General features: G+C 40.1%; 1 protein-coding gene across 1 annotated transcript in view; it reads left to right on the top strand.

Annotated features, from left to right (window-relative positions):
- UST (uronyl 2-sulfotransferase) overlaps positions 1-22,237 on the top strand; it is a 154,647-nt gene that overhangs the window by 68,729 nt on the left and 63,681 nt on the right. The window contains exons 3-4 of the mRNA XM_030499861.1: positions 7,344-7,499; positions 15,065-15,144. Of these exons, the coding sequence (XP_030355721.1) occupies positions 7,344-7,499; positions 15,065-15,144 (236 nt within the window). The remainder of the gene's footprint in view (positions 1-7,343; positions 7,500-15,064; positions 15,145-22,237) is intronic.

Below are 22,237 nucleotides of genomic sequence, written 5' to 3'. Positions count from 1 at the left end.
ACCTTTATTTCAGACTGCAATTGACTTATAAAGTGCCTGCGCAAAGTGCACTGGAAAAGACAAGCATGCTGGAGACATTAAAATAAAATGTGAAACTACTGAAATAAAGGGCAGGAGGGCAAACTGAAATACAGTATGACACATCCTTGGCAATGATGAAACCATGAGTTGTGCTAGTGCAGCCCAATAGATAGTAAACCCCAGCAGGTACAAAGGGGTTAACCCTTAATCTGAAGAAAGACAGAGGAATAAATTATTTAGTCTACCACTCATCACAATCAAATCCAGTATTATTGGCAGTGGGGTGAATTCGTGAATATTGCATTGGAAGGGTAGAAACTACTGTAAGGTAGTTAGGTTACTTAAGGGAACACCAGTGCTGTGATGTATTATAAAAAGTTTTAAAACCAGGCTTAGCTACTTAATATCTCTCATGTTGTAAGTATCCAGTATAAACATGTGGGTTGGATGTGATAGGATTTACTGCTTAAACAGAGAATAACTGTGCCAGTGTGTTCAGAACACATCACAGAGCGTACAAAACCCCAGGCTCAGGAGGAAAACCAGCAGTTTTAAACTTTACGGTTCCAAGATACATATACATATAGCGTAGAAGCTGCACAAATTCTGCAGCTTAAGGGGTTTTCGATATTCCATGTAAAACATTCCAGTGGAAAACTGGGTAATTAGTGACACCAAAATTCTTGACCTACTTGAATTCATGCTAGTTCCCTCAATGAATACCAGAGTCAGTGAACTGTGTCCTTATAACATATTTCTCTCCTTTATCTTGTTAGAAGATTGATGCATACGTAAATGAGTTCCACAATATGAGGAAGTTTAGAAGTAAGAGATGAAAATACTGCTTTTCACAAGAAAACTTTTGAGGGTCTTCCTGTTCTTTTTCTGTTGTAATCTACATACACTCATGTAGGGTAAATGAGAGAGTGATGACTTTGTTCTTCACCCCTCTCTATGCCAGCGACAGTCTCATATGGTTTGATGCTTCTAAATGCCACCCTGAGATGTGTTAAAAAGGGATATCCACAAGATGCAAAGAATAACTGTTCAGTTCTCTTTGGTCCTAGATGCAGCTCTATGTCTAATTTTGGTTCCGGAAGAAGTGAACAGGTTGCAAACTTCAAACGAAAGCAAAAAGAATGACGAGGAGGTTGAAAAGCATGCTAGGTTAAGAAAGGGAGAAAGGAAAAAGATTCAGTTAATCTAGCAGGTACCCCTTTCCCAAGCAATTATCTTTTGGGTAGGGTGATTTCCTCTCACCTGCTTCATCCGTGAGAGGAACCAGAGCAGCGTTTGCTTGCGTACAGTGAGTGTTGCTGAGCGATGAGAGAGCCAGGAGTCCTGCTCGCACCTCCAGAGGCTGCCTGACATCAGTGACCACCTAGAACTGCTGAGTGAACAGAGCACGTGCTCTTTACCAGCCTGTTTGACTCTTTGTGTACGTGTGCTGAATTTGAACGTTGCTGTAACTTCACATACCAGAAATAAACCTGCTTCTGCACTTTTTGGCAGGGAATCTTATGCAGCAGATCGCCTAAGCAGAGGCTTTGCTCAGCTATGAGCTGCTGTTGTAGGAAGCTAAATCAGGTGCAAGGTGTAAAAGGAGCAAACAAAAATGTGTTAACAGGATGCAGCCAAAACTTTGAAAATTTGATCTTTGACCTTTTCTTTGTAATTTTCCCATGGTTTCAATTTTCTGTATGTATAACCATAATATCTTGTAATGGGGCCCAATCTGAGACTTAACAGGGAGACTTTACTGTGCTTTGGATCAAACCCTTTTAAAATTTGTAAGGATGCAGTGCTTCTTCACAGAAAAAATATTGGAAGTTTTGGTACTGGCTACACAGATCTGTTTTGTAGGGCACATGGGGAGCCATTAACTTTGGCAGACACTTCACAGTAATGCTTTTCTTTAGTCTTAATAAGTTTGACCATGTCTACAACCAGTCTCCTTTTGCTGCTTGTGCTCCTTGCTTATGTTTTCAATTTATTTTGGTACTTAGGGATGTTGACTCATTAGAGAACACATTTAAACGTATTCTTCCAAAAATGTCAGCTGCCAAACAGATGAAATGCATTGCTTGGGGTGGAGTGGGGGGGAAGTCATACTCCTTCAGTTAAAATTAGTTGCTTAATGAAAATGCAACAGGAGAATCTTCTGTTTCTTCTGCTGCCCTATTTTCAGTGCTCCAGTGCAGCTTTTAGGCTTTCAAACTTTGAAAACAAATGAACTTCACCCTTACCTTTCTTGTGGTTTCTAGTGTATTTTCAGTGACCCAGAGAGAAGATCATGCTGTCTGGTCTGCTAAAGAGTTGATTGATTCCAAAGCCTGTCTCTGTGCAGAGTGACTAGACTTTATAGGTGGATCTCGATATAACTGGATCTGTGTGGTTTAGCTGGGGAAGAAGGGGGCTAACTTTATTTTGTTTCCTCTCTCTTTCATCTTTCAGTCGTGTTTTCTGCTGACATATCTTTGTGTTAGCAGTTCTTCATTGTAAATGCTTTGAAAGTGAGTACCAGTAAGTTGACATTTGTTTGGAATGAAATTTTGTGCAGCAATTCCTGAAGTTAGGTTTGGAATATGTTATCTCTTAGTGGCCTTATAGTTTGTCTTTTAATAGGCCGTGACAGGCTTGTGACGAACCTCAGTTAAACAGAGGCATTCAACAAATCTAAGAAAATCTCAAAACTGGTGAGAGAATTACCTGATCTGTCTTCATGAAACTCACAGTGTGAGAATGGGTATTCTCTGGAATTGGTGAAAGACGAGCTAAAAATGAAATGCATGGTGGGTAACAAAATTCTGGAATTTGTTGGTATAGCACATTGTGTAAGAAATCCTTTAGGCAACAGGCATGGCTGTGCCTTCTAACAACACATATGCAATCTTAGGGGGCACTGGAGCAGGGGAGAGACAGGAGAGAAATAGACTGCTGGCAGTGCTCAGGTTAGCAAGTGCCTAACGAGTGTCTTCCACCACTCACGAGCAAGATGGGCCAATGCATTGACCCAGTAACCAATTTCTGAAATTCTTGTAATTTGGTCTCAGTTGGACAGGAAAAAATGGAGAGTTGGCATTGGGAAGATGTGATATACAGGGGTGTGTGGCGTCAGCAGATGTTTCATTGCTTTCATGATCTCACCAGTTTTGTGTGTGTTGGTTGGCCTCATTCACCTGACAAACATGGAGCACTATCTGACCACAGGTTAGTGCCTGCTCAGAAGGGTAAAGCCAGTGCTGGCACCCACTTCTGGCCCTTCTTATGAGTGAGGACAGGGGTCACTTGCTTGCAGAAGTTGTGAAAGTAATGGATTGCATCTGGGAACATGTATCTCTGACATGAGTTCTTTGTACCTGGTCTGGGAAATTTTTGGCAAAATTATACTGGATGTGGTTCAATAAAAGTGGAATGCGTTAGGCCATTGGGTGGATCCCTGAACTGTTGACACTGCAAGTAATTACCCAGCCTATTTTTTCTTTAAATGGTGCAAAGGTTTACCTGAAGACAAAGCCACCACTGAAGATGGAAGCCTGGGCTTTTGTCAGGCTATCTGAGAAATGACTCCCCGAAACTGGCAGAGCTACTTGTCAGTCATCATCTGTAATGCACGTTCATTTTGAGTTAAGCTTGCTTTTTCTTCTTGATTTCATTCACAATGGTTGTTGACATTTTTAACTGTGGAACGAAAGGAAAAAAAGCTCAGTTTGAACTGACAAGTAAATTGTTACATAACTTTCCAAACCCTTGGAGAGAGCTGTTGTAATTATACCGTGGATTTTACTTTTTTGTAGCTGTAAGTACTAATTCATATAACTCCAAAGTGAATTACATCTTTGAATTGTTTATATTACCTCTGGAATCTGATGTCATGCCCAATAAAGTCACTGTAATTATTTTCAAGTTGCGTATGTTGTTACATGAATATCACATTGCCAGAGCATCACCTCAGCAGTTAGTCAGTCTACATGATACATACTCTTAGTGTAAAATAAAATGTAATCCAGTTAGTGTTTTGTAAACCTCCAATTGCTGTTTTCCATCTTGCTTCTGATGATATAATAGGAGCCTCCTTTTCAAGCGCCTCCTCTGTCACCATCTCTTCTATTGTCTGAATCTGTTGTGAGTACTGTTAGGAGTGGCAAGAAAGAAGTTCCTCTGAAAAAGTGTTCAATTTCTTGCATTTCTAAATCTGCCTGATACAAACTCAGGATCCAGGAATAAATATTTCTTCATCAAATTTAGACATTTTAGAAAATTACTTAGACATTTTCTAAAATGCAGAAAACGGGTTTGCAGCATCTGAGGGAACTGGTCACATTAAACAAATACTTGCTTATGTCCCAAAAGCCTGTGTACCGAGCGGCTTTGTGTACTGGGCACACTCTCCGGTGCACTCAGGTGTGGAAGTGGAATGATGACGTATACAGAAGAAACATGAGCAAAGCTTCAGCAGCACATCACTGAAGCCAGTCACATTCAGCAGTGCTGGCAGTGAAGTTTTGATTACTGTTAATGACTATGTTCTTCTGAATTGAGCTTTGAGCTGTAGCATTTATTTATCTTGAATCCTGTCTGATTTTATCTAGGTGCATTCACATGCTTACTGAATTAAGGCATTGATGTATTTGTCTCCTTTAAGCTAAACAGTTGTCTGAAAATAATAGCCCTTTATTTCAGTTTTGTATAACTGCAGTGAGTATTTGCTTACAGTTTCTTTTTGGGGGTTGCCATGGTTATTGGCAGTGTGCAAAACAGAATTGTGCTACATAGGAGGGTGAGTTTCAAAAAGAAAGGTGAGAACTGACCGAACTTGGTGGCAACTGTCATTTTTTTAGCTGGTAAAGTTGCTTGCATGTAGAAAAGAGACCATATAAATGCCTGCTTTAATTTCATTTTAAAGAATGATATTAATAAGATTCACCCAAAGTTACTGGCTAATCAAGTCAGGGATTTAATTAGAACTTGGATGTGATCTGCGTGCAGCAAAATTCCATGTGAATGAAGTACCAATGAAGACAAAATTTTGCTTGTTATATGGCAAAGCGCAACACTGCTATGAAAATCCAAGCAGTTAATGGAGCATTTTTAAATGTTTCCATAGCTCTACAAACTCTCATCATTTATCACATTTCCAGGATGCTAGGCAAACACATGCTGTGTGTGCTCTTGCTCCTTCACTGACACTTGTCAGCATCTACTTAGCATTTCTCTTGAAGGCTTTCACATATTTGCACAGCACAGTGTGTCAGAAGTGTACGTTTGAACGGAGGAGAAACTCCCATCCATTCCACAAGTTACAGCGTGGTTGTGTGGATAGTGCTGCATGGGTGTGGCAAATACTGGGTTTTGTTGTGATGATGTCCCTGGTGTTGCAATCAACATAGTATAATGTGTTCAGATGTTAACCTTTCAGACATCATTAGCTGTTGTGTTGGAAAAGATTAGCTACAGCTGTAGCAGAGATGTGTTAAAATCATCACCTTTGGAGTTTTCTCATCATTGAGGCTGGGATTTTGCGTTTCATAGGAAGCAAGGCTTCTGAAGGGAAGATTGATAAGGAATAAGGGGGCTAAGTATCTCATAGAAAACTACAAAAATAGAGCTACAATTACAAAATTACAAAAAAAAAAAGAAATAGACTTAGTGTGTTATGTGGGTTCTGTATGAGCCTTGGGAGGCCTATGTTTAGTTGCTGAATCAGCAGATGTCATGGAACTTGGAAAGCTTAATGAAGGCCATGATCACCAAATACCTACCCTTTCCCCAGGTAACTTGGAGAATGACAGTTTCCGTGTTTATGTTGCAGCGAAGGGTATCCCAAACACTGCAACCAGTAACAATAGTAATGTTCTTATTGTCATGAAGTGTAACGTTAGTAGCAAAGTGCGAGTATGTTACCATTATATATAGAGGAATTCAGATTTTCCTTTTATTTTTTTTTTTTTATTTTTTTAATTCTAGTTTGCAGTCCTCTTGGAAAGTAATCCGAAGGGTTTCCTGAGAAATCATTTTTCTTCTCTAATGAAGATCTATTAGCTTTTCAAATACCCTAAGAAGTGCCAGAAGCCCATATACTTCATATGACTTCTTTTATGTTAGAAATCCTTCTGCTTGAAGAATGTGGTTGCACCACCAGCAGAAGTAACTATAGGTTGAGACACACCATCATTGGCGTGTGAGGTTTTTTTTTGCACTGAACGCATGTCGCCTGGAACCTGGATGCACGCCCTGTGTCAGGAAACATGTTGTGCCATCCTCTTACTAGAAAAATGAGCTTTCCATAAGTGAGTGTGATATATGCACCACTGTGGATGAAACTGAGCTCCTGACTATGTTAGCCAATTTAAAAGGCTTGAAAAAAGGTGCCTTTTAGCCTATATTATCAGATGCTGCTGCTATGTGCTATACACTGTCTAGTGCAATAGTGTGACTTCAGAATGCCTTTTCGTGAAGCAATAGCCCATGAATATCATCCAGAAACAAACCAAGGCTGCATCCAGTGTGCTTCAAGACAGTGAATTACTGCTTACTTCCTGTGTTTTCCCATGGAGGAGAGCAAGAGTAAACGTGGGCTGGAGGCCATTCCCAGTGGGCAGGTTGGATGTGGCTGTTCTGTTTTGAGGTTTAGTGAACATTACCTCTACAGAGGTGATCAGGCTGTGCCAGTTGACCTCCAGGCTGCCTGTGTCCCAAGCATTGTTTATTCTGCGAGTACATGCCTAGCCAGTGTCATGATTTGTTCTTTGAGTCTCTTTGGAGGATTGATGTTTATATTTGAAGTTGAAACAGTTGATTAATCTTAGCTCTGTACAACTGGTGGTTGTTGCTGGGGTTTTTTTTTCTTTTAAAGCTGAAGTTTTGCAATTCAAGCATTCCTCTTGCGCTGTGTCAGCTTCACTTTGAGTTGCCAAACTGTACTGAAAAGTCACTCCTCTTTGTTCTTTGTATGGGAGGCGGTCAACTAAAGGTGACTATTTGTACTGAGGTTACCAAGCAGCAAGCTTTAGCCCATCATCATCTTCTCTAGAAGACATCAGCAGTGGCTTAATGTTTCTGGAGTAGTTACCAATCTGCAATGTTGGGCTAAACTGGATTATGAGGGGGAAATTTCAGCTTGCCACCCTCTGAGACATGTGTTTCTATACTAAAGAGCTTCTAGCTTGCTGGTGGAAGTGAATACTTCTGGCCTGGGCAGAGCCCTAGAAATTCTCCTGTATGTATTTGTTGGCTTACAGTCAAATCGTGCTGTGATTCAGAGGTACACAGAAACAAAAATACCAATATACTGACTCCATGTTTTTTCAATCTTTATTTAGGTACTTCCTTTCCCCAGCCAGGTGGTCTACAACAGAGTTGGAAAGTGTGGGAGTCGAACTGTGGTTTTGCTTTTGAGAATTTTATCAGAGAAACATGGATTCAACCTGGTTACATCTGACATCCATAACAAGACAAGACTGACCAAAAATGAACAGGTAACTTCATCTTAGATCCTGTTTTCTTAGTGTGTTTGTGAAACTGAGAAACAAACGCATATGCTAGCAGAAATCATATTGAAAATGTGTACTGCTTCTTTGACCTGAGTAATCAGCCAGAATTCATCATCCTTTGAGTGGCTTCAGTTAATAGGCAAAATGGTTGATAGAGCCAAGAGCAACACGATGTGGAAGCTAACCAGAAAAACTCGCTTCCATTGAGCCAACTCTTGAATTTAGTCAGCATAGCAGTTAGTCCAGCAGTGAGGCAAGAAGGATTAGTACAAGAGAAGTTAGGTGCTAAAAGCTTCTGGGATCTGTATTAATGTATCTTTGGGGCACAACCATTTATCATATAAGCAGGCCAGCTTATTTAGACCTAACTTCGGTCTCTTTAAGCAGAGCAGGAGTAAATAATAGCCAACAGTTGTTTTGTTTGGGGGGTTTTTTTCCCCTCACTTTCTTAATTCAGAATTTTCTAGTAAACGTTTGCTTCAAAAAGTTGTTCCCCAGTGCTATACTAACCCATGTTGCTATAATTTGACACATCCTTGATCCTATCTCAGCCTCTTGCTCATCTGCCTTTTTCATGTTATCACACAACCCTCACTAAAGCGTATGAAAATACCACATGAAACCCCTTTAGCCAGACACTTCTTTTCATGTTCCTTTAAAGTTACAGAGGGCATTATTTTTGCAGCTTTGATTCCATGAAAGATCCAGTTATTTAAATTCCCTTATATATAGGGTAACTACGTGCCCTCTGTGAGTACCGCTGCCATCAGCAGATGCTGATGCAAGTAATACAAAAAACCTCAGGCTTTGAAGTGTATGGATTGCAGTTAGATGCTATAGACATGACTGTTGCACACAAATTGCCCACAGCTGCTATTTTGATCTACAGATCAGGTAAAGGCCGCAATAGCTGCCTGCGTCACTCCTAGGAATAGCAGCCAGCAAACCACAAAAGGATGTGTGTGATGATCAGAATACAGACCTGGGGCTGCCAGTGGCATTCTGCTGTGATTGGGAGTGATTTGTTTGTAGCCTGTTTATGAGCAGAAGTTTGTTATTTTAGATACAGTGGTTCATTTCAACTGGAAATTTGGCAGCAGTTATTTGTCCTGCAAGTCCCACCTTCCTCCCTTCCAAGATGGCTATTGGTGTCTCACCAGCAGCTGGCTCACCTTAACCGCACATGGTGCTTAAGTTCAGCCCAAGGTGGGGACCGGCTAGCCAGGGCTGCCACACTAGCCCAAAGGCTTCTGTGGATGGCTGGGTGCAACACCCCAGGGAAAGGCTAGAGTGGAGGACAGTGTCCCCCCAGTGCCTCTGCTTGTGGCCAAGGTAGGGCCTGGGCTGCAGTTACTGCAGCATCCCTCTGTGTATCCTACTGGCAGCACCACAGAGCCTCAGGAGTTTGCGGAGTGGTTCCGTCAGGTCAGGGTCAAACTATCCTGTGCTACTGAGCCTGCCTGGTTAGTTTTTCTGCTTACCTGTGGGATATGGGATAGGAGATTTCAGTGGGTATGACTGCTTTTGTGTTTCGGGTTGTTTGGGTTTTGTTTGACTATGTCTTTCGTCAAGTTTCATTGCTGATTTTGAAGCGCATCATAAAATCTAAAAACCTTACAAGTATTAATAATCACCAGTGTTCGCCCTCATCAGCTACTTCATTTTACTTCTGCCTTTCTCTGGTAAGTGGGTTGTCCTTTGTTAAACATGATAAAATATCACATCCCGGCAGCCTTCTGTGCTTTAGTCCAGCATGTGAAGATTCCAGAGAGGCCCAGGCTTATTTTTAATGCAACCAATACACTGACAGAGGATAAATATCTGCATTACTTTTTGTGCGCCAAAAGCTGTTAGGTTACTAGACCGCAAATGTACTGGAACACAGATGATACTGGATAAATTGATACTGAGCTAATGATGTACTCTGTAGATTGCCCTACTATAACTTGAGTCTCTTAATTTATGGCTTATTTACATAGTTACAATAGGTTCATAATTTAATGAGTACTTTTGCTGAAAAGTGCCTTTGATCGCCAGGAAACATGCCTGGAGACAGTAAGTGCTCCGTTGTTCAGGGTGGTTTTAGTTGTTTTCTCATTTTTTATGAGCAGAATATGAAAAAATAGAGTATTTCTCCCACCTTTAATGTGGTGTACACAAGAGGAAGTTAGGAGAATGAATGGTCTCAGGCTCCAGGCATTGGAATGAGAGAAAAGATAGCTGGGCTGGGCTGTAGGCTTCCAGCGTGAGCAGAGGCTTCTCACTGAAGATGGTATGTCTCTCTTCCTTCTGTAATTTGTCTGTCCTGTGTTTGGTTAAAGCCCTGATCCAGCCAAGACTTTATGTAAATGTTTAGCTTATGTAGTCTGCTGTTGTTAAATAAATTTAAGCATGTAGGTGTTCTTAATGACTATGGAGATTGCACATAACTGGAATCCATATTTTCATTGCCTTTCCCAGTCTCCTTCCTACCAAGCCATTTTCCCAAATTATGTGTGCCTGCCAGCAATTTTAAGTGCAGCATTTGAACATCTGTGGGCATAAGGGAGTGAGTTCTGGAAATAGATCAGTTAATCTCTGCCTTACCATTTGCTATAATATTTGCAAGTAAATTAAATACAGAAAATAATGTGTATTATTCATGTATACAAAGTTAATCTAATTGATGTGGCTTTAAAATGACACACAAACTGCTGCAAAATTATTCTTCCCCTTCTCTGCCTTCCTCCCCACCCCCTTCTTTTTTTGCATTTGGAGAAGTAAGAGTGAGTATAGATGTAGATATGTTCTAGAGATACCAATATGAATCATGGAGTAATTGATGATTTATCCTCATATCATTTCCTTCTACCACCCACTCTTATGACCATGCAGCCAGCTTTATATATAATTCCAGTTTAACACACTAAAATTCCATCACTAATTTTTCTTAAGTGCTTTTAAAAATAAAATTGGTCATAGCAGCTGGGGGAGCTGGAGAAATTCTTGAAACTATTTCAAATTTTTGAGAGCTGAAAACAAAGATCTAGTCTCATTCTTGCGAGTTGTTTATGGAAATGATACCGAGATGAAAGTGATATACCAAATACCTGTAGATACTTGTGCTTCCTGGACCCTGCATGCCTTCAGTAGAGACTGAAAACAGTAGAGAAAGGTAAAGAACTCGCAAGAAAGATACAGAGATTTTTATATTTTTTTGTCCTATTTTATCAGTGTTAGTGGAGACCATAGTGTGATCCAGCTGACCTCACTTGGAAAGTTCCAGTTGCCTTACCATTTTTGTACATTTTGACCTTGAATTCTCCCAGTGAAATACAGCAATTTAAAAAAAAAAAGTAGGAATGTTTTGGCTGTTGTCTGGGTGGGATTATTGTCAGATTATTTCTTTTTGTTCCCAGTAGAATTTACCTACAAGAACAAAAACCTCAAACCAAACGGGACTGCTGTGAGCAGTCAGTGTGGGGGGCTGGCTGTTTCCAGAAGAGTGAAAGGTGGTGTCCTTTCTCGCAAGCTCGAGCTGAGTTTTTACGCAGGAACAATGCTGTGGCTGGAGCAAAGCCATCCTCCACGTTTCTCCCCTCTCCGGGAGGGCCTGTCCAGTCTCCCTCAGTCATTTCACTGTGCCATCTGCTGGATTGTGATTTGCAGTACAGCAACAAATGCACGGGTGATGCTGAGCCATTATGCTTTGATTTCTTCAGCATGGCCAACTGAGATCCTACAGTGGTAGTGTAGGACAGTAGACTAAGGAAAAACTTTACTCCTTGGAGTATTGCCTCTTTCTTGTTCAGGTGGGCTTTAAGATTCAAAAACGGCTTGTGATTTACAGGATTGCCTCTCTTTGCAGATCCGGTCTTCTTCAAAAGTCCTGTTTGAGAGTCAGTGCAGAAAATGAATTTTGGAGGAAAATTTACAATAGCTTAAAGCATCACACTGGTAGAAAGATATTATGCTAGCAAGCGAATCAGCATTTAGGCTAAAGACACTGTTCTTTACAATAAATTGGTATTTAAGAAGGAAGGGTGGAATGACAACAAATGTGTGTTGACCACACCACAGAGGTTTTTCCGAGTGCTTGTTGTGGTTTCTCATCTCTGCAGACTGTTGCTGTGATGAAGGAGACAGTGTTTGCCAGGGTAGTTTTTCTTCTGCTGCTTGTGCCTTTTCATGTCTTTTCAAATTTAGATTGGTTAAGACAGTCTCCTATATCATTTGTGCTTGTATGTCTGTCTCCTTCATCACTCATTCCCTCCAAAGGTGCTTGCTTTCCTCAGCTGTTATCCTCTGCTCAGTTTTCCTCTGTGTTGGTACTCTACACTAATCATCTTGTAAAACCCAAGAACCAAAACTCCAAACCAACAGCAAAAAAACCCACTGGAGACCTTACTCTTCTGGGAGACCTTTGAAAATTTGTGTTTATTTATTTATTTTTATTTTTCTTTAACGTCATTGTAAAAGGAGGCATGGATTAATGTTTGGCTTGTTAGACTGAAATCAGTTCAGCACAGTGGGATCAGAGAGGTAGGCCTATGGGAAATATGGCCACAATTTGCATGTGGCCATGAGCCATTACAGTTATTTATTTTTCCCTCCCGACATCTGTATGTTGTTTCTGTTGAGCCTTACTTACCCTTTTGGCAGGGTTTTTAAAAGAACGAGTTTTTGCTTGTTTGTTCATATGCACATTGTAGCTTTATCCACATCTGCTTACAAGTCCAGTTCATCATTAAGTGTGTAAATATGAAAGTACTTTTAAGTCAAAACAAAATTCTGTGCATGCTTTGGTGTAAGCTATTATCATAGCTCAAGAGATAGAGTTTGGTAGCAAGGGATTTAAAAAAAGCCAGGAGCCAGATGCTCTCTGTGCATCTTTCCAGACTTCCTTTGCTCCTGAGGCAGAAGTGCGTGTGCTAGTCCAGAAACTGGTTGACACAAGCCTGACACTGACATCAGCAATGGGAAAGTGCAGTGGGAAACATGGTAGTGGTGTGATGTGAATCTGCCTGGTGCTAGCAAATTGGTATCAGCCCCAGGGAAAGCTGAGGAGCAAGGGAGGCTTGCTCGGTACTTTGTAACACTCACATGTACTTCCCCCCGCTACATGTTTATCTAGTGGTATTATATTAAAGCTGCCTGTATTTTTAAACTCAGTGGGATTTCTTTGTATATGTGTACTATCTTCACATCTCCATATTTATACTCTAATAATGGTTTTTCATTTATTCCAAGATGCACTTACAGCGGTGACTGTAATGGCATGAATAGAGTTGTTATTCCATATCAGTGACTTTTCTGTCATCTTCCTTCCTTCATGCAGATAAACGCAGGTAAAATGCCAATGTAACAGAAAGCTTCATACAGTTCTGAGAATTTCACTTCTCTCTCATTGTCTGGGTAAAAACAAAGAAAGAAGCCAATTGAGACATCTGATACCCAGTCTCTAGAGTCTCCCCTTGTTTCATTCTGCAAGGTGAATGAATATATTTTTTTGGTGGAGAGAGTTACCAGTCCTAAGGACATGTTGGCTTGTTTGATTTGCTAGGAAAGCCTTCATCTCATTAGAGAATTAACAAACAATAGTCAACTACTTGTGCCAATTATTACAAAGTTTCCTGGGCTTTCTAATTCTGGTCTGGGCAAGCTCTGCTCTTCAGGTTTATTAATTTCTTGTTCACAGCACTGATGCTGTACTGAAGGAGCCGTATAAAGCTGTTTGTACTTGAATCAACCAGTCCGGGGTCTGTATATGACTAACTAAAGCAGGGGGGCTATTCCCTTCTTGCCACTTTTTTTAAAGCACACATCTCCCTGTTTTCTCTTGTTTCTCTTTTCCTTTCATATTGTCTTTCTTTTGATGGTGTTTAAGTTCCATTCCTTTGGGTTTACAGCCCCTCAGACCTAATATACCTTCAGATACTAATACACCTTGATACACTTTCTCAGACCTAATATGCCTTGATATAAAGGGTCTGTACCTGATATGCCTTGATGTACTTGAACTAGTTTGACAGGAAAAGGCCCATCTTGACAAGACAGACAAACTGAATGGTTTGCTTCAGTCCTCATCGTATATGTATCTGTAGAAAATTGTTTAAGGAAGAAGAAAAGTAGGTAAAAGCATATTAGTTTCTGCGCTTTTTTATCTAGTTCTAGAAGTTAAATAGCTATAGCTTGTGTAGTCTGAAAGAAGAATGCAGGTTATGTGTCCTAGGAGAAAATGGAGAATAAAAGATGGATGAGAAGCAGTAAGATGCAACACACAGTGTAAAGACCATGGCAAAATATTAGTATATCAAAATAGGGAAATAGAAGGAAAAAAAATGACAATTGCTGTCCCTTAAATGTAGTTTAATATTTGTTGTGGCATGGACATTATTTTCTACAATGTTCTTCAGGATTTCAGTGCAGGAACTCATCACATGCCAGTCAGTTTATCTTGGCCTCAGACTGTTACTTTGTCTGTGTCAGGTATAGGATTCAAGTTTTAAGAAATAGATTTTTATTATTTTTTTTTGAGTCTCCTTAATGATGTTTAAATTTAGTACATCAATTGATATGGCTCAAACCAGAATGTTTGGTTTACCTTCTCTTCCCGCCCCGTTTATGAATTTGTGTTACTTTCTGTATTATTTTCTACTACCCAGTTTGCAAAAATCAATAAACCTATCATTTCAAATGCATTTGGGTTCAATGTCCGTAGCATAGTATGCATTTGAGCACAGAACAGAAAATCTGAACATAAATCTTAGTAAATTGATAATAAGGAAGCAAAATGAACCAGGATGTCTCAACTCTCTAGCATGGTGCTCCACTAGACACTTTGTTTCCTTTATATCTAGGTAGTTAGAGCTCGACTTACACAACCTAGATGCTCATATCCGTGGTACACTGTCTTCAATCTGTGCTGTTTACATTATTCCATATTAGTGATCTGAAAATTTAATTTATTTAAAACAAAAAAAAGTGAATGTGCCTGAACTAGAACTTAGCATCATCTTTCTAAAAGTGCCCAATTAATCCATGCTCTTAATTTGCTGTCATAGTAAAAGGAATGGGGAGTACTGATTTCTATATTTAAACAGGCAAATCAGTGTTTTGGCAATGTTGGCTATTTTTATTCTTATATTAAATTGGTCATTGGCTCAGCTCCTACTTTCTGTTAAAATTTCTGACATTTTACATTTTGGTATTCTGGTGAATAGAGCCAGTGTCTTCCGAGGGCAGCTGCCACTTGCAAAGCTCTGGTGCAGATTTAGGCAGCGGTTAGATTTTTCCTTTAGTTAATGCCTTTCCTTAAACTGATACAGGCTTTTGGAAGTACATAAGTTCAGTGATAGCAGGATGGTGTCTGCAGCTTAAACTTTCTTGCTTAGACATGAAATCGTAAATCGTGCTATCTTGATGGCAGTGTTTGGGAAGGATAGTGGGGAAGGGTTCCTGAGTAATTCAGACTTGAAAATTACATCATCATATGTTGTTTGTGTAGTTATATCTGTCTCGAAATGTGCGTTGATGTAACATGGAAAATGTGATTTGTTAATTCTTTTTAGATGGAATTGATTAAAAACATAAGCACTGCTGAGCAGCCCTATTTATTCACTAGACATGTTCATTTCCTCAACTTCTCAAGGTAAGGCATTTTTTCAATTGAAGTATTTTTCATTGGTTTCTATTAATTGTAATATATGGAATGTTTTCCCTCCTTTTTACATATAAACAATGCAATGTATTTCCCTTCCCCCCACCCCCCCCACCCCTACCCCGCTTCTGGCATTGGAAGTCAATTCAGAAGTTTGGGGTTTTTTTTTCCTGTCCTCTCTTCACTACATAATAGTTATGTAGAGTATGTTTGTGAAAAGCCAGGATGCTATTGCATGCCTTTGCCTCCAAGCTGATCTTGGTTTACAACATTCCCAGCCAACATGCATGAGCTGGTAACTTAGGTCTTTAAACTGTGCACACTGCTGCAGATGGTTTACCTCTATATAGCTGGTTACTAATGTAAGACTGAACAACTCCACGGAGTGCATTAATTTTGTACCTGGAACAACTATTCACCAATTTAACCAATTTAATTTTGTTCTGACAAAATAGTCCCCATTCTCCAGGATACGGAAATATTTATAAACCATGAAAATGGATTATGCTCAGTATCATGGGACTGTAGTCCCTCCTGGCAGCCATTTAGAAGTATGCAGCAAGACTAGAGACATTTATAGCATGGAATGTGAAGAAAATTGCATTTGGATGAAACTGGGAAGGAATTTTTGGAAGGAGTGAGTGTTGCTGATTAGCATTTAGCCAGGACACAAAGGTTAAAGCTGACTGCAGATGGTTATTGCCCAAGTTGTAAGTTTAATTTGGAAATCATATTCAGGAACCGTGCCATCTGTGCCACTAGGTTAGACTCCTTGCACTTACATTAAAAAAATTGTTTGTAGGAGTGTGAATTTTCTGCAGATCTTTGCAAGAGGTTGCGTATCTTTCCAGCATTTTGTTTATGTGGTAAAGTCAGTGCATGTCCTCTGAATGTATGGCTTGGGTAGACAGTGTAGTAAAAAACGATAAAATTGGGGTGGGAGGAAGGGCTGTTGTTCAGGGGTTGTTTTTGTTGGTGGTGGGGTTGGTTTTTTTGGGGGGTGTTGGGTTTTTTGGGGGTTTTTGGAGGGGGGATTAGAAAATAAACTATTTTGAGCAATTGGAATTTCACTTGAGATTATCGACTTAACTGTGGGCATGATTTTGTTGCATGAAAACAAGAAGAGTTAAAATTCCCCTCTCGTGTGTTCTCTATTCTGATTCCATGAGAATTCCATTTCTAATGTGTTATCTTTAAAAAATAAAACTCATAGAATAGGACTTAATATCTTTGATAAATGATCTTTCTGCCAAAATGCAAAATCCAACAAGTAGCCACATAAAGGGATGTTTCTTGATAAAACTGTTTTTTTCAGAGATGGGACACAACATTAGTACATGAGAAAAAGATGAGCAGCATTACCTCTTTTTCATCCTAACATCCCATGCTCTATACATATGGTACATCCTTGCCACATTGGTAACATGTTTCTTCTGTTGTGTATCCATGGGATGAAATCTCTCTGCATTTTTCTTCCAATACGAATCTGTGAAAATACATAAAAATTAGAAGAGATGTGTAGAAGTATTTGCAGCTTCCTTTTTGGCTGTTCCTTGCAAACTTGGAAAACATATTTTTCATTGTATTGAGAGGACGCTTGGGTTAACTAGTAGCTGTAGAGTAGTGAAAAGACTGACCTTTAAATAAGACATCATTGAAATACATCAACATTGCTTACTATTGGTTTAGCATTTCCTAGTGTTTTCTGATAAATTAAACATTTGAGAGTTTTAGTCTTTAGTTTCAAAATTTATTTGTGGTATTACAACTAACAGTGAGTAGTGTTGAATAGTTGCTCTGTTCCTTAATTCTAGGGTGATGTTTCTGTCTTTAACTGATTTCATTAGGAACTGGAGTGTCAAGTATTGATTTTGCAGAAATGTCAAGAGTGATTTAAATAAATACACATTATAAATATTATAGAATTGTGAAAGCATTTTAGTATTACTTGATTTTATTTAGAACTCTTCCTTTGTAAACCACTTCTGGTGACTTGAGCTGAACTCAAATTGTTTATGGAGTATGTTTCTTCCTGTTTGCCACAGCTTTTCTGCCAGCTCGCATGAAAGCCATGCAATACCCCAGAAACTGAAAGTCCAAGGGTTAAAGTATTGATGTGGTGTTTTCCTGGCTGACAGCTGAAGACCTTAGACAGCAGCTTGCCGTGAGCAGCTCTGCACAGTGGGGAGCGGGATGGATGCTCAGGGACAGGTAGACCATTGACTGCAGGCTTAGGGCAGCTTCAAATCTGTGAAGGGCTCAAAGATCAGCTTGCAGATTGAAGAACCCTACTTGAGTGACAATGCTTGTGCCTTCCCATGGAAAGGGTTGAGGCTTTCTACATACTTTTGTAGCATGAGCCATTACTGGAAATAGTGAATTTTTGCATGGACAGCCATCCTGGGCATTAGTCCAGTAACCAAACTCGTTTCTCATTTGTCATTTTATACCTTTGAAACCAAGCTTTTGTTTGCAGGAAGGGATAAAGAATGCTTTATTCTCCTCTTTCCCTGCATATTTCCTCTTGTCCTATTGCTTGTTATCTGGGAGAAGAGACCGACACCCACCTCACTACAACCTCCTTTCAGGTAGTTGTAGAGAGCGATAAGGTCCCCCCTGAGCCTCCTTTTTTCCAGGCTAAGCAACCCCAGTTCCCTCAGCCCTTCCTCGTAAGACTTGTGCTCCAGACCCTTCACCAACTGTGTTGCCCTTCTCAGGACACGCTCCAGCACCTCAATGTCTTTCTTGTAGCGGGGGGCCCAGAACTGAACACAAGGTTCGAGGTGCAGCCTCACCAGTGCTGAGTACAGGGGGATGATCACTGCCCTGGCCCTGCTGGCCATGCTGTTTCTGATACAGGCCAGGATGCTCTTGGCCTTCTTGGCCACCTGGGCACAAACTGGCTCATATTCAGCAGCCGTCAGTCAGCACCCCCGGGTCCTTTTCCACCGACCAGCTTTCCAGCCCCTCTTCCTCAAGCAGTCACCATGCGTATACTTTCTAAAGCTGCAGTCATGCCAGAGCAATCTGGGCTTTCAGGGCGAGTTGCTTTTCCAGTGTGTTTCCTAGCTATTTTCCTAATCATTCTTTACCAGGCTGCCTTTTCCCATTTTATAGAAATAGCTTTCATTCCTTATATTTAAATTTGTTAACCAAGAGGACATGAAGCATGCAAAATTACTAGTTGCTGTCCTACTGCAGTGCATGGTATGAAGCAGGAAATTAATTGAATAATAAAAAATATATATACCCTTTATGTGTACTCTCAGAATGCTGGGATCTGTTGGCCTATGTTAATAAAAAACAAGTAACTTTTGTTCTCATGTGCCCAAGGAGCTCTAGAAGCTGTCAGTCATAACCTCTGCTGTGATCTGTAGTGCACAGGGTAGAAGCACCCACCTCCGTTTGCACAGAACTTAGGAATTCAGGTCGTTTGCCTCCACTCAGGGATTTGTGCCCAAAGAGGTCACATTGCAGGACCAGGATGACAGCTATAATTTATCTTTGTCATATTCCAATTCCTTTTCAAAGTCAGCGGTGCATGTATTTAAAAAGAATTGTGGGAGCCATTAAATTAGTAAAAATACTGATATATTTTTTTATCGCTTTCTGAATTGAAGTTTATATACTAATGTTGCTGGGAAAAGCATCCAAAATATACATCAGAAACAAATATTAAAACATGTCTCTACTCTAGGAAGGTAAAGATTTATATGCTGATACATTTGCTGAGATTGCAGGTGTTATTAGTAGATCCAGGCAATACAGTGTTAAGAGTGCAGAAGCTGTGAAGAACTAGAATAATCTGCAGAGAAGCACCGAAAGATATTTCAGGAGAGGTACAGGTCGTTGGCTGTGCTTTATCATAAATGCTGCTTGACATCTATTAGCCTGAGAAAAAAATAAAGCATGAAGAAGCTTCAAGTTTGTGGAAAAGTCCCGCTTGACCTCTCAGTAATCTTCAGCTGAATTAAGTAATTATAACAATCTTTGGGCAGCTATTCAAGATGCTTGGTGCGTGCTCCAAGTATCACAGATTGCAGAGAAGCAGAAAGAACTTCTGTAGGAATGCACAGGGGTGGTGAGGCCTTGGTTTTGGGTCGGGCTGAGTCAGGGATAGGGAGAATTGCACCACTCCCATTTTGGACACAGGAAGGCAGCTTGCCTTTCTCCAACACCAAACTGTTAGCTTCCAAGCATATATGTATGGACACTAGTTCAGGCACAGTGGGAAGCTTGGCCACTCCCTCCAGTCACAGGGTAAATGGACGTTACAGGGGAATGTGTAAAAATCTAAAGACGTGCCTCTGTCAGTGGCTGGTAAGTGGCTTTTGCTTGTTTAAAAGTTGGCTGGTTAGGTCAGGGTAAAGTCGCAGGAGGGAAAAGCATTAAAAAGACCACCCAGAGAGAGAAACAGGCTTTTTCATGTCTCACTGGAGCCATGAATTCTTTAATTTCAGCAGTAGTTTCAGGCCACTGGGGAATGATCTCCTTTAAAATTTCCTATGATGTGGTAAGGAGATGCAGAGATAAAACATGGAGTCAATTTAATCTTACAGTTTAATTAGCCCTTATAATTCAGTTCAGTATATCTTGTTTGTTCGAAGACAGGATGAATTATCACCCAGCATTAGTATGTGAGGAGTCATTCTTCCTGCGCTGTCAGGCTGCTGCCCTCCTCTTTCTTTCAGCTGCAGTTTAATATCTGCAGTGTGTATTTAAGCTTGTGTCTGCATGTGCTCAAGGGGAGGAGACAACGCTTTCCGTTTAGCATAATTTTCTAAGGAAGTAAGACTCACGCAGCAGTTCTGGCTGTTCTGCGTCTTTCCAGATTCCCCCCTATGCCTAATTCCTAAATAACTTCTGAACCTGCTGGCCAGTTTAAAGCCGAATTTGGAAGACTAGTAGAGGACTTGGAGACAACCATGCTGCTGCAGGTACCCCCGCTGAAGGGGAAGCCAGGCAAACCAGAACTGCTGGACCTTCTGCTGGGCTACAGCCAGCAGCCACCGTCCTGTGCCCTGCTTGGATGCCAGCCCCAGCTCTGCCACGTCCCTCTTGCTCAGTGCATGAGGGAAGGGGGGGACAGGAATGAGAGAATGATCTGTTGGGTCTTCTGCTTAGGAAGGTACTTGCCTTTAGTCCCTGGAATCAACATAAGAAATATTTCTGGGGTTCTGTTATTTATTAGCAGACTTAATGTGTAAAGTTCTTGTTTTTCTTGAAAAAGTATTTTGAGATAGACAGTCTGTGTCAGCATTATTGATATTTTTTTTGTACAGACACAATAGCCAACACTAACAAAAATGAGTAAATTGGGGTGCTGTAGCAGCAGACAGTATCATGTGCAGCCGTGCTGATCAGTTTGAATGCTTTCCTTCATCTCTGGCCTGAATTCTGAATTACAGGTAACAGTAAATCACATGCTGTATGAAGGCAGATATAGGCAGAGAGATGCAGTCTCAATAAACCCAAAAGTAAACTTAGTTTCTGAATATTGTTCAGGAGCTTTTTGTTATTCATCAGTTTTGTGTTTTTTCTCATGCAGAAGCAGCTCTAAAAATTGCAGTTTAACATAGCACTTTGACGTTACAGCACTCCCTGTTCTTGGGCTCTGTAAAATGTGTCTGTAGCCAACAAACAAAAAGGGGGTGAATCCTGAAGAATTAACTTGACTATCTGTCATAAGAGTAAGCCACATATGTGAAAGCAGGAGCACACTCTGTGCTGACAGCATGGTGTTTGCAAGCCTTGCATGTTAACCTGCTGATGATTCATAAGTGTTGGATGATACTTTTACAATTTCTATGGCAAATAAATATCTTGCTTTGCCATGATTTATCCTCTGTATGTGTCATTGGTCTGTTGATTTGGAATTAGAATTTAATTTTTAAATTTTTCTACAGACTGGTAAGAGGTCAGTAAAACAGGGTGATTCTGTGATGCTGTTTTCATTGATTTAAGACAGAGCCATGGGATATTTGTCATAATACTCAAATTTATTAATAATTTGAAGATTCTTGTTTCTCCCTTTCTGTGGAACAAGTAATGCCACACAGAACGTAAATGTTGTGCAGAACATGCCTATTATGTGTTTTAACCATGCTCCACTAGCTTTTGAAAATAGCGTGCTGGACAAATGCACGGAGCTGGCATAACAAGATGCTGAATGTCTATGATCCTTTGAATGCAAACTCAGGTATGCTTTGTATGAACAGCAGCAGTTCAGTCAGCTTGCACTGATTCTGTGGGAGGGATTGGGCTCTTTGAATGCCTTCTTGAATCAACATCTTGAAATTGCAGCTGAAGATTATCTACTAAAGTAGTTTCATGTTGTGGATTTTTTCCTCCTTTAAAAAAACCCCGAACCATACACACCTAGGAAATGTCATTTAAAATACGGTAACAAAAAAAATATTACCCTCTGGGTAAGCTCTTAAAAGTAGGGAAATGTCAACTAAACTTTTGTGCGCTGCCTTAACACTGTGTCTTTATGTGTGTTCATTATAATCTATACTTTTTGCTAACACATCATGAAACACTTTCTACCATCATGTGAGGTCTGCCTTGTAAAGTACACATTTCATGAATGGCCACATGGTGCTGTAATCCCTCCTACATCTTTTTTCCTTTTTTATACTAAGGTTTTTTAATGATGTGAGTGTGTAATGATGTTTTTTAACTGTGACTTGGTTAACTTCTTAACTGTGACAGGAAGGCTAAGCACAAATCTCATGTGCAGTTTGACCTCAGTATGGTCTAAGGGTTGGGTTTTTTCAGGTTTGTTTTTTTAAAAAATATTGCTCTTTGTCAAGTTTTTCCACAGATTCTAAGATTATCTGATTTAAAATTTATTTCCCTAGATTTCCCATGTTCTTTGCATAATAGACTTTTTAGCTTTCATTCAGCTGGTAATGGAGAATGGTTGCTTGAAATGTGGTTACTGAAGGTGGGATCAGACATAACACCTAAATTATCCTTTTCTTTACTGTTGTTTGGTTTCTGTGCTCACATTCACATAGTAGATGAGATTATATTACCAGTTTGAGAGTAATTTAAGAAAGATGTTGATTTCTCCAAAGTC

The sequence above is a fragment of the Strigops habroptila genome, chromosome 10, assembly GCF_004027225.2.
Source record: "Strigops habroptila isolate Jane chromosome 10, bStrHab1.2.pri, whole genome shotgun sequence".
Classification (NCBI taxonomy): Eukaryota; Metazoa; Chordata; class Aves; order Psittaciformes; family Psittacidae; genus Strigops; species Strigops habroptila.
This window is presented reverse-complemented; position numbering and strand designations above follow the sequence as displayed.